We start from the raw sequence: 13,817 nt of genomic DNA on the forward strand, positions 1-13,817 counted from the left end.
CAATTGTGAGATGATCACAGATTCTAAGGCAGTATGCATAGTGGAAGTGGTTCAGTAGGATGCTATGGTAGAATAGAATGTGTATGGTACCATGGTGGCAGTGCAAAAAGTGAATAATGCAGGGATATACCAGTGCAATTACTCTGTCTTATACAAATACACAATATACCAATACAAGAATGTACACAGCAAAATAAATTAACTATACAAATCCTTTTGTAAACAACAGGTTAAAATTTAGGACAATACAGAGTCAAGACTAAAAAAAAAAAACAAAAACGGTTGTGCATATAGGACTAATATAGCCAGTAAAAGAAAAAAAAGACAGTAGGCCAGGGGTGTCCAAACTGATCCATAAAGGGCCTTGTGGCTGCAGGTTTTCATTCCAGCCATGCAGCAGCACACCTGACTTGGCTCATTCAATCAACTGAACTGTCTTCACACAGTCAAATACTTGCAGCCACACCCACCCTTGATTAAAGGGTGGGTGTGTCAGTTGATTGAATGAGCCAAATCAGGGTGCTGCTGCATGGCTGGAATGAAAACCTGCAGCCACACGGCCCTTTATGGATCAGTTTGGACACCCCTGCAGTAGGCTGTCATGATGTGGTGGGGGCAGAGTGAGGCAGACTCACGCCCCAAAGTCCATTTGACCTTAAATGTGGTTTCGGGCTAATTTTATTAGCTACTTGAACTAGGCGTGACAATCTCTACTGGCCAATAGGATCAAGTACAAATATGTTCAAGCCTCACTATTCTGTGTCCTGCAGGGATTTCCCCATTCGTGGCATGCAGATCTACGATGGCCCCATCAACGTCCAGAACTGCACTTTCCGGAAGTATGTTGCTCTCGATGGACGGCATACAAGTGCTTTTGGCTTCCGTCTCAACAACTCGTGGCAGAGCTGTCCCAACAACAACGTCTCTGCCATCACATTTGATGATGTTCCGGTGAGATCCAACATTCGAGTCACACCTCTTTGAAAATGCCCAGCTTCTCATACTATCTCAGAACTATTACACACTGTTAAAAGCGAATGCATGGAGCCATTGGCCTTGAACTATGAGGGAATAATGTATTCAGACTGTGAAATATCTGACAATAGAGGGAATAGATGCATGATTTATAAAATCACTATAAAATTATACATCCAGGAATGTGCTTAGCTCCAAATAATACAGAAGTTTTATCAATGGGATTTCAATTTATTACATAGCCTCACACCATCCATTTTTCCTCCATCACTTCCATCCAATCCATACACTTTTTCCCCAATCATTTCCATCCACACCATCAACCTTTTGTCCATCACTTCTTTGTACATCGTTTGGTTTTTCTCCATCACTTCCAATTTTTCCTCCCTCACTTCCATCCACATCATTCACGTCTTTGCTATAACTTCTACCCACTTTTTTTCACTTTTCCTCCATGACTTCCACACCCTCCCCCTTTTATTATTAATTTTGCTCTATTTTACAACTTTTTCTCCTTCACTTCCACCCACTATTTCTTTACTACTTCTATTCACTTTCTCACCTCTTCCAACTACACCAAGCACTTCTTCCTTATTACTTCAAGACCCTTTTTCTAATTTCCACCCATCCATTACTTTCTTCGTATTCATCCACTTTTCTCCGCCACTTATTTTCATGCCATCTACTTTTTCTCCATCACTTTTCCTCAGAACGCTTTCATCCACTGCTTCTTTCCACACCATCACCTTTTTCTCCATTACGTCCATCACCTCCTACACATGATCCCCATCAAATTCATTCACTCCATCCACTTTTCTTTCTTTCAACTCCAACCACATTGTCTCCTTCACTTCCCCATCCACTCTGATTACTATTTTCTCCATCACATCCTTATTTAGCATCCACTTTTCTCCATCACTTGCATTCACATTGGGGTTTTTTTTTCCTCCCATGATTTTCCATCCACTCTATTTATGGTTTCTCTGTTCTGACTAATGTAAATTATCATTGGAAAAAAAAAAAAACACTCATTTGACGCTGAGATCTGATTGTGTTTTCAGATTACGTCTCGAGTGTTCTTCGGAGAACCAGGTCCATGGTTCAACAACATGCAAATGGATGGGGATAAGACCACTATTTTCCATGATGTGGATGGCTCAGTAAGTGAGTACCCTGGTGCGTTTTTGGTCAAAGAGGACAACTGGCTCCTGCGTCACCCTGATTGCATTGATGTACCAGACTGGAGGGCTGCCATCTGCAGTGGACGCTTTGCCCAGGTAAGAGCATGGTCTGACCCTCATGATCTGGTTACCACCAAATATGGGTCTGGCTTAGCATTTTGGTTATGGTTATGGATTAGAATCCTAGATCAACTAGGATTTTTTACAGCATACACATTCATGCTTGAACGTGTGCACGCACACACACACACGTGCGCGCACACACACGCACACAAACTCTAAAATGACATGATGCATGCCATGAGTTTGTCGGAATGCCAAGCATGAAACAGTTGCTAATTGTCTAATGAACTAGAAAAACAAATAAAAACAGTCTTGCATATTAATTACATGTTAAATGTATAAGGTTAATGTGCTGGGAAATTTTGCTTGCTTGCTAATATTATGCAAAACTTTATCGTATAATTAAAACCAAATTTGCTGAAAAGTTGTGAAATTCTTGAAGTGAAACCTAACAAACATGGGCTCAACCAGTTTACTGGGCAGCTAAAACCAGTAGCCATGTTTGCTACCTCATTAGCATGAATGATTTTATTCATCATTAATTCTTTGTTAAGCCATTCTTTAAGCCAATGCAACAAAAAGAAATGATCAGTGAAGATGAAACGTAAGCAAGTTTGCAACTCATTTAGGAAACAAATGAAGTCTTTGTTGACCCAGTGGATGTCTGTGACTCAGAATGATAGAGAATGAGAAAAGGGGTTTCGAGCTGTGTAATCTCATCTCATCTCATTATCTCTAGCCGCTTTATCCTTCTACAGGGTCGCAGGCAAGCTGGAGCCTATCCCAGCTGACTACGGGCGAAAGGCGGGGTACACCCTGGACAAGTCGCCAGGTCATCACAGGGCTGACACATAGACACAGACAACCATTCACACTCACATTCACACCTACGGTCAATTTAGAGTCACCAGTTAACCTAACCTGCATGTCTTTGGACTGTGGGGGAAACCGGAGCACCCGGAGGAAACCCACGCGGACACGGGGAGAACATGCAAACTCCACACAGAAAGGCCCTCGCCGGCCCCGGGGCTCGAACCCAGGACCTTCTTGCTGTGAGGCGACAGCGCTAACCACTACACCACCGTGCCGCCCCTCGAGCTGTGTAATGTACTTTATATTCCTGTGATGAATATACAGTATGTTATTTCATAGTTTTGATATCTTCAGTATTGTTCTACAATGCAGAAAAGTCAAAATACAGAAAAGCCTATGAATGTGTCCAAACTTTTGTGTGATACTGTATATTGGGATATATTATATGGACACGAGTGCTTTACTGGGATGTAGTGGGATTTTTCATATGAGCTACATCCGGGCCATGGAGAACCAAAACCATGACATAAATCTCTATATGTCACTTGTGAGGAAATCGATGAATTGTTTTGATAAATTTGGGGACTTTTTGTTTGTGTCTATGTAATAAAAAGAAAATCACATGCTGGCTTGAAGACATGAAGTTTATCTTTTCGTGTTGAATAATATTGGCTGGCGCTGAGTGGTTTCTCAGATATATTTCATTCAGCTAGCATGATACTGAACGAGTCAAAGACAAGTTCAATATCATGCTAGCTGAATGAAATGTATCTGATATACCATGAAAAAAACCAGGCAATATTATTATTATTATTATACAGTACATGTTCAATGGAACAATTATAGAGTTTACAAAAAGTTAAGAACGGGGGGGGGGGGGGGGGGGTTACTTACTGCAGGCACTGCTGCCGAACAAAGAAGTGCATCAGCGCTGATGTGTGATGGCATGTTGTCTTGACAACTATGCAATATCGTAAACCACATTCAATGCTCATTCTCCATTAGGTAGAGTGATATAATACACATAAGATAAGCGATATGCTAACAATATTGCATGCTATCAAACCAAATGAATGAAATCCACTAGAAGGGAATAGAATACGTTTTTATCCATCAAAAAAGTGTTCCGTAATAATAATAATAATTTCCTGATATTTCACACTGATGACGTCACTCCAAATGTTTTCCTGCTGACTAGACGCCGGTTGTCAAAATGGCGACCCGGTTCAGAATTAAAATTCTTTTGATTAACGTGTTGTTGTTGTTTTTGTTTTTTTTGTGGATGTGTCTATAGAATATAAAGAACATTACACAGTGGCATGAGGATACAAAGTTTATCTTCTCATGCTGAAAATATTTTCACTCGTTCGCTTCGCTCACTTGTGAATATATTCACCACTCGAAGATAAACTTCATATCTTCGTGCAACCATGTAATATCTTCTATACATTGGGGATTTTCAGATATTCATTTTTGAATCATATTGCAAAAAGAAGGTTACAGGAGGGTCAAATCCATAGATATAAGAAACCTGGTTGTTGCATTAGGCGTTGTTGATAACTTCTTTTATATCAGTCAACATCCCTTCCACATTAGCAGAGAGGAGAATCACTCATAAGACAATATGAGGACTAAAGTCTGAGAGTAGATGCTGGTCTACTACCATAATACAATTTGCTTTAAATTAATTTAATGTAGGCTCCATGTCTTGGGTAAAAAGTTTCTTAGAGCTATATGAGACATTTTAATGGACTAAACACTTAAATATTCTTGGAGCCTCTAGACTGATTTATTATTAATAAGCTGTTTTGTAGCCATTTTTCCATTTCAGATTGAAGTAATCACCTATAATATGACTACATAAAGTCAAAATATCCACTCCAGTTAAAAAACACCTCTGCAAATGCATATTCATTAGAAATTGTTCACATAACAGTGTAACGGGGAAGCAGGAGAGACAGAAGATTGGGCCCAAGCACCGTGTTGTCTTAAGGGATTAAAACGTAAGAGGAAACTAATTGAAAATCTAATTCAGTTGGCTGTACTTTAATCCCCTAGTAAAAATTTTTATTGGCTTGCTGTTTCCTCTTGCCGAATGTAGGAATCAAATACAGGACCTTGAGACTCAATACCAAAACAGGCTATTTACTGCAAGGACGCGTTATCCTAATGGGCTTCATGGGCAGCTGCCCAGGGCCTCGGCCACTAGGGGGCCTCGGAGGTAGCGAGATCGGAAAATATGAAACGATATTTTCAGAAGTTTTGATCATATTGATAACATTTTTGATGCATTTCGCCACCCGTAAGGAAGCCCACCTTGTCCCGTCGCATAAATCACCTGTCATTGTCAATATGATCACTGTCCACCATGTCTTCACATGCTACGCCAGCTTCAGTTCAATGATTTAATTAATGACTTCGCTTTCCAGAAAAGTAGGAAAGTACCCTTGTAAGTTGACCCATGGCTGTCAAACTGAATGCGCAAAGCTGTGTGCCACTGCTGTTTGGGACATTACGTGTGTGAAAGGATGAAATGTTTCACATAGCCTAACATTTAGAGATTTATTTCTGAGAAGCAAGATATTTTTCTTTGTTATCGCTCTTTGTTTTCAAAAGTTAAAAGTCGCCTGGATTCCAAAATGAAAACGAACGGTTATATACCAAATGAATGTTCTTGTGGCGGCACGGTGGTGTAGTGGTTAGCGCTGTTGCCTCACAGCAAGAAGGTCCTGGGTTCGAGCCCCGTGGCCGGCGAGGGCCTTTCTGTGTGGAGTTTGCAAGTTCTCCCCGTGTCCGCGTGGGTTTCCTCCGGGTGCTCTGGTTTCCCCCACAGTCCAAAGACATGCAGGTTAGGTTAACTGGTGACTCTAAATTGACCGTAGGTGTGAATGGTTGTCTGTGTCTATGTGTCAGCCCTGTGATGACCTGGCGACTTGTCCAGGGTGTACCCCGCCTTTCGCCCGTAGTCAGCTGGGATAGGCTCCAGCTTGCCTGCGACCCTGTAGAAGGATAAAGCGGCTAGAGATAATGAGATGAGATGAGATGTTCTTGTTCTGAATACTAAAGAAACTGTTGTAGGCCTAGGTTATGTTCTTGACATGTTGTTCATTGACTCACTCATTCAAAGGCTTGTTGAGGCTAAACTTTAGTTAACCAGACTTGTTAACCGTGATGTCTGATGGATTTTTTCACCATGCAATTGCCTATTTCACCATTGCTTTTTCTCCATTAAATAGGTGTTGACGGATATGAAGTTTTATTGTTCAATAGTATTTCTAATTGTGCCACTGTCATTATTTAAGTTTCTGTGTCTAGTTAGACAGGCACGTCTGAGGGGGTGAATTTGCTGAGCGCAGTTGACAACAGGCGGGGGTGGGGCCTCGGGGGGGTGTCTGCCCAGGGCCTCGGCAAGGGTTAACGCGGCCCTGATTTACTGCACTAACAAAGCACCAGTGGCCGAATGGATAGAGCACTTGGTGAAACTGAACACAATAAACTCAGGAAAACTGAAAACAAAGAACAAATGCCTTCCCTTCTCAAAGAGCCTGAAGGGGAAAAGTGGACTCAAAAGTAGTAAGGGTTTGGCCCCCCTTTCTTTCTCAAGAGAAGGAATTAAAAAAACTCAAGAAGGTGGCTTGGTTAACAAGGCAAGACCAACCTGGTGCAGAGGGCAGGCTTGAGTACTGCGCTTGTTTTAAAATGACCAATTCCAACTTCATCTTGCCCTCACAAAAAGAGCTCAAGACTAAACATCAGGTGAGCAGCAAGTTTCCCGTAAATAGAACCACGGACAGGTGAGACTGACCCTGTGTCCAAAATCGCTCCCTAATCACTATATAGTTGGGACGCCATTTTGTAGTGCTGTCTGAAACCTTAGTGAGGATTATTTACTCCCAATATAGTGCACTCAAAGTATCCCACAATGCATCACGAAAAGTAGTTTACGATAATGGTCACTAACCAAAGCAATATATCCCATCATGCATTGTGATTGCGCTGAAAGAAATCAAATTAAAAGCCTCAAATTTGATTTAATAAAAGGCAGCGGCAAAGAAGAAAGTATTCAGCATTGATTTAAAAAGAACTGAAAGATGCAGCTACTTTGTATTGATTAATGTTGGAAATACGCTCAGTATAATATGGATTTATCACAAAAATACATGCATGTATTTATTATTTTGAAAACCCACCAGCCGACTGATCCGGCACGTTTTAACTGTGCGACAGTAATGATGTAAATACCAGCGCGACGGACTAGTGTCCGAAAGCGTTTTTTCATTTTACCAATGAGCTCGCTATATAGTCCTCTATATAGTAATTCCCTATATAGGGAGTAGGGATGTAGTGAACGAGTGAGTGATTTCGGACACAGGGTGAGAGTAATCAGCTGGCAGACTGCTCGTGTCTCCCTCTGGTGGTCAAATATGACCTAGCAGACCATCCGGCTCCAGGCCTGGCTGTTCCAAACAAAATGTTATCTTAAACTAATATGAGGGAAACTTCAATCTAGCCTGGTTCCATAATGATAAACAGATCCTCCCTGACAAACTAAGAGCAAGTATCACAAACCTAATCTTCCCAAACTTAATATAACCTACCAAATATTAAGACCATTATCTGAGAAATGAGTTCGATTTGAAGAGAAGATAAACAGGATTAAAAAATAATAAACAGTATCTCATCTAGCGAGCCTGCCTGAGCTCCAGCATAGCGACCCTCATAAACTGCAAACACACATGTACTCTAAGCTTTCTCCTGTGAAAAATAATTGCTTGTTGTCTTGTTTTCAAGAGTCAGTGATTCTTACATACAAATGCTGCACAGCATGATGGCATTTTCATGAGTTCATTTCGCCTCAGTGGTGTCTTATATGCATCGCTCTTAGGTTGAAACAGCATCTAGGTTTCATTTATCTGTAGTTAAATCCCTCTCAATTAGCCCTACTGTGTGCCTCAGCTTTATATCCAGGCCCGGAACCCAGCCAATCTAAATCTGAAGATGGTGAAAGATGAGTATCCGGACAAGCCACTGAAGCTGGTTGGAGCTCTGGGGAAGAAGCATCACTACCAGCAGTTCCAGCCTGTAGTCACGCTGGCTAAGAGCTACACGGTGCATTGGGACGCGGCTGCACCAGCTGAAGTCACTGTGTGGATTATCAACTTCAACAGGTCAGTCACAACAAACTCAATCAAAGACCATCACCAGATTCCACTATACATTCATTACTTTATATACAATAGTTATACAATTTATACTTCTTTCTGAAACCTTCTGTTGTGAGACCATGAAACAATGTTGGTTATTAGCTCATCTGGCTAACAGGCGATGAGCTTATGCCATCATGTGTTGTCCGGCGTCCGGCCGGCGTCATCCACATTTCAGGAAAATCGCTTCTTCTCTTTCAGTTCTTCATCGATTTTTATTGTGGCTACTGCCTCATAGAGGCGAAGCGAGGCCCCTTTTCCACTACCCTTTTTCAGCTCACTTCAGCTCACTTCAGCCCGACACGGCTCGCGTTTCGACTACCTCAGAGCAGCACGACTCAGCTCGTTTCAGCCTTACTTAGCACCCAAAACTCGCACGGTTTTGGAGTGGGGCTGAAGCAAGCCAAACCGAGCCGAGTGGGGCTAGGGGCGTGAGGAGACACTCCCCTGTGCACTGATTGGTGAGGAGGAGTGTCCTCACATGCCCACACACGCCCCGCGAGCACGCTGGGATCTGTAAACACCGTAAACCCGGAAGAAGAAGAATTACGAATTACGAGAATTTCTGAAGCCTTATGCGCCTCGCCTCATCTATACGCTCTTGCCAGTATCTGTTGGCGTTGTCAGTGACAACAAGCCACAGCACCAAGACCAGCAACACTAATGACTCCATGTTTATTGTTTACTATCCGGGTTGTGAGACTACCGCTTAAAAGATCACTGATGTCACTGTTTGCGCCGCCTAACGACATCACGTGACGTCCACCCACTTTCGCTAACTCCACCCAATGTGTCCACCCACTTCCAGCCAGCACGGTTCAGCGCGGTTGTAGTCGAAATGCAACTCCAAACAGCCCCACTCAGCTCGACTCAGCCCAACTCAGCACGGCATGGCTCAGCCCAACTCAGCCGCGTTGGTAGTGGAAAAGCAGCACATGTTGTCGTGTTGTAAGAATGAGTGTAACAATAGCACACTGCGCATGCATATAAGCATTACAATCACCAGAACGCGAATTGTGATCTCGCGATACGAACAGCTGATCTCGCGTTATGAAAGTTACCCAAGAATGAGCAACTATGTCATTTGTTTTGTAAGAATGTAAGAATGAGTGTAACAATAGCGAAACTTCGTAACCAATCAGCACTTATTCCTGATCAAGTTCGATTACCCGTTCTACTTCTTGATAAACTTCGGAACCAATTAGAACCAGAAACGAAATAAGAGAAACCTTGTTATAACTTTGTAGTGTCGGAAGATAATCGGCAGATAAAAAGATAAACGAAATTCACCTCGTGGTTCGCCAAGGCTACTGATTCAATATCAAGTAAGTGGTGTTTATTTTAAGAAAATTTATCTTTCGATTATCACAGCTTTTGTTTGGTCCTTCTGAAAGGTCAAATGAAAGGTTTTGTAAGGGTTTTGTTTGTTTGTTTGTTTGTTTGTTTGAGCTTTTTGGCAGATATATTGAGAAGCTGATATCAAACTTCTGATATTCACTTGAATTTTTTAATAATTTTTTTTTAATTTTAGTCTTTACACTATACTTGTGAAACAAACTGTGCTCATCAGTACTAAATAATGCTTCTAAGAAAACTCATGAACAAGTGCTTTCTTACTATTTTGAAAATAGATATAGTTCACAGCACTGTATTTTGAACAAAACACAGTAAACAAAATTGGTAACCAAAATACTACAAGCCCTGATGCTGCTCACAGCTTGGTGATGCTTGCAAGAGAGGAGGTGAGTGTAATTGATATGTAATCGGTATATATGCTATATACATGCATATATACCGATTTTGATTCTTTCTGGCGGGAAGGTAGGGGTACCTAGTGTGCATATGACTTCTACCCAGATTTGCTTCATTACAATTATGAATGAAGTTATGGACTAATGAAGCCTTAATGAGCAGTTAAAAAAAAAAAAAAAATTGCTTCTACTCGGGCAATTCCTCGCCGTTTTAGATTCATTCTGGCAAATAGGTCGGTATTCCTAGGGTGTATATAGCTTCTGTATATAGCTTGTATGTAGTGTATATAGCTTGCAACATTTATTGCACAAGGTGGCCCACTTTAGACCATTCCTTCTGGACTAGACGGGGCCAGAGTGAGCTACGCCGTCATCGACGGTCTCGTAATGTAGTACCGCAGTAGAGTTTTATTATTATTTATTTATTTTCCACTGTGTTAATATTAGAGATTATCCAAAAAGCTTGTATTCATCTCGAATTAAAACGATTCATGATATGTCAAGTTCCTTCAATAAAATGTCATCTTGTCGAATGTTTTAATCAATCCATGCAATAAAAATAGTTCTCTTCCGCCACCTAGTGTGCATCAGGAAGGTCAACAAGAAACACTACTTCTGACTTCAAGTGACCATAATTTCACCAAACATCTGCCTCCTCTCAACAGGAACGACTGGATAAATATTGGTTTCTGTTACCCGAAAGGCACAACGTTCAGCATTATCTCTGACCTTCACAACCGGCTCACCAAGCAGACGAGGAAGACGGGGATGTTTGTGAAAACAGCTCAGAGGGAAAAGATCAGCCACACACATCATTCAAGGGGTTATTACTACTGGGAAGAGGATACTGGGTAAGAGACTCTCAGCTCTTAATATGTTTTATATAAGTACTATTGTATCAATTGTTTATTTTGTAATAATAAATAATATTCTATAATAATAATAATAATAATTTTATTCTTACCAAATACTATATATTTAAATAATGATCTCATCTCATCTCATTATCTGTAGCCGCTTTATCCTGTTCTACAGGGTCGCAGGCAAGCTGGAGCCTATCCCAGCTGACTACGGGCGAAAGGCGGGGTGCACCCTGGACAAGTCGCCAGGTCATCACAGGGCTGACACATAGACACAGACAACCATTCACACTCACATTCACACCTACGGTCAATTTAGAGTCACCAGTTAACCTAACCTGCATGTCTTTGGACTGTGGGGGAAACCGGAGCACCCGGAGGAAACCCACGCGGACACGGGGAGAACATGCAAACTCTGCACAGAAAGGCCCTCGCCGGCCACGGGCCTCGAACCCAGACCTTCTTGCTGTGAGGCGACAGCGCTAACCACTACACCACCGTGCCGCCCAATAATGATGTTGTTATTATTATTATTATTATTATTTAAGAGTATAATTATTATCCTCTGTCATGTTGTTGGAAAGTTTGGAGTTGTTCACCAAAGTGTTGCTGTGTTTGTGTTGAATTTCTGGTCTCTGTGCAGGTTGCTCTTCCTCAAGGTCCAGGCTCACAATAACAGAGATGCCTTTGCATTCTGCTCGGTGAAAGGCTGTGAGAGAGTGAAGATCAAGGCCAACATCCCGAAAGGCAGCAGCCCTAGTGACTGCATGGCACAGGCCTACCCCAGATATGCCGAGATGCCCGTAGTGGATGTCCCCATGCCCAAGAAACTACCCCGCTCTAGCCTAGTAAGCTGGATTTGAAAGCCTTTCCTTAAGCAGCGTCTTCTCTTAAATAAATAAATAAATAAATAAATAAATAAATCTTCTCTTGAATGAATAGATTAAATAAATAAACAGCATCTTCTTTTCTTAAATAAATTCTATGGATATCCTGCCACTTTTCCGATTTAGTCATATTTACAGTAGCATTCAGTATGGTAGTGGGCCTTTTCTTTATATCACACTCAATTTTATACACCATTTTGTGACTTAATGGCTATTTATCATACTTTACTGTATATCTACCCCTGTTATTTAGAAATCTTTATCAAAGCTTCGTCAAGTTTGGTTTTGAAATGTTCCTTTTTGTATTCTTACAGCCTCAAACGTCCGAGCACTTTCTGGAAGTCAAGGTGGAGTCTTACACCACTCGTTTCTTCCACATCAAAGAGGACTTCGCCTACACTGAGGTAAGAGGCACATTTTACACATATTTGACATAACCATGTACATTACTTTAATAACCAGTTAATGTCTGCACAGGCTCTTCATATAAACTATCCAAAACAGAAATAAAAAGGAGGGATTAATAAAAGATCCTGGCTGACTTGTTGCTCCTACAGGTCAATGGTAAGAAGATCTACCAATCAGAGGATGGAATCCATCTGACGGTGCTGGATGGACACAACGGCAAAGTGATGGAGATGAAAGGCTTCAGGAATGCTGTGCTGATGGGCATCCCAGCTCAGATCGAGAACTACATCAACAGCCTGAACGACGAGTACGTACACATCTTAAATTATAGCACGTTTTTCCTAGACAACCTGTAATCTCATTTCAGTTGATCCCTTATCAAGTGACCTCCACCATAACTAGTAACCTGTGCTAAATTCTTGTCCAGGTACCCAAAAAAAGGGACATACTGTATGGGTGGAGCAAAAAATAATGCGATAATTTTATTGGTCAAATTCAGTTGTGGACTTTAACTCGAATGAGAATTGTTTTTCTCCTGAACATTGCAGCCATATTGTCTTTTCTTGCGTCTTTAGAGGAAATATCACAATTTTAGTATACAAAATAATGTTTCCAATATGTTTTTAGTTGTTTTATTAGCCCAAGCTAATACTTCCTTATTGCTCAATTTTATTACCTCATTATCTCTATTGCTGCACCTGACTTCATTAGTATTTTACTGATCAAGTGGGAGGTTACATAATTAGTACTCAGTTAGTTAACAACACATGCCCATCCTCCTTCTTACACCGATAGTGTTATGTGATGGGAAAATCGACACTGGTACCTGACCAGGGTTTGAATAGCTCTGGATTTGTATTAGTATGTAACTGCTGTGCCAGAGCACATCACAGCATTTTTTATAATTCTCTAAGACATAAAATTTTCCCCCCAGCACATGCTGTGATTTACAGTAAAGATCCATGGAGTGAAATAATGTTCACACCTGTAAATGGAAAAACTTGCAATCAGAAATCAGCTAACTGTAGCCAGATTCAAACCCACACTCTCAGTGCAGCTGACAAGCCCATCCATCATTATCTGTAGCCGCTTTATCCTGTCCTACAGGGTCGCAGGCAAGCTGGAGCCTATCCCAGCTGACTACGGGCGAAAGGTGGGGTACACCCTGGACAAGTCGCCAGGTCATCACAGGGCTGACACATAGACACAGACAACCATTCACACTCACATTCACACCTACGCTCAATTTAGAGTCACCAGTTAACCTAACCTGCATGTCTTTGGACTGTGGGGGAAACCGGAGCACCCGGAGGAAACCCACGCGGACAACATGCAAACTCCACACAGAAAGGCCCTCGCCGGCCACGGGGCTCGAACCCGGACCTTCTTGCTGTGAGGCGACAGTGCTAACCGCTACACCACCGTGCAGCCCCAGCTGACAAGCATGCGGCTTTAATATTTAATGCAATAAAATAAAATATAAAATAAATGCATAAAATACTTAACAGCTAATATATTCAATAAACATTATGTAAAATAATGCTAGAACATTGATATTTCTATACACTGTCACTTGTACGTACAGTACTGTGCAACACTCTTAGGCACCATTTTTTTCCTGCAAACTTTGTTATAGATTTCTATTTTATGACTTCTACATTATTGAGTCGGTACA

The 13,817-nt window shown here is 41.4% G+C and overlaps 1 protein-coding gene across 2 annotated transcripts in view; it reads left to right on the forward strand.

The window, feature by feature from the left end:
• Positions 1–13,817, forward strand: part of cemip (cell migration inducing hyaluronidase 1) — a 365,428-nt gene that overhangs the window by 339,425 nt on the left and 12,186 nt on the right. For both annotated transcript variants that reach the window (XM_060941115.1, XM_060941116.1), the window contains exons 21-27: positions 771–951; positions 2,037–2,252; positions 7,989–8,200; positions 10,653–10,838; positions 11,491–11,695; positions 12,049–12,138; positions 12,292–12,449. In XM_060941115.1, coding sequence (XP_060797098.1) covers positions 771–951; positions 2,037–2,252; positions 7,989–8,200; positions 10,653–10,838; positions 11,491–11,695; positions 12,049–12,138; positions 12,292–12,449 — 1,248 coding nt within the window. The remainder of the gene's footprint in view (positions 1–770; positions 952–2,036; positions 2,253–7,988; positions 8,201–10,652; positions 10,839–11,490; positions 11,696–12,048; positions 12,139–12,291; positions 12,450–13,817) is intronic.

Source organism: Neoarius graeffei, chromosome 15 (assembly GCF_027579695.1).
Source record: "Neoarius graeffei isolate fNeoGra1 chromosome 15, fNeoGra1.pri, whole genome shotgun sequence".
Taxonomy (NCBI): Eukaryota; Metazoa; Chordata; class Actinopteri; order Siluriformes; family Ariidae; genus Neoarius; species Neoarius graeffei.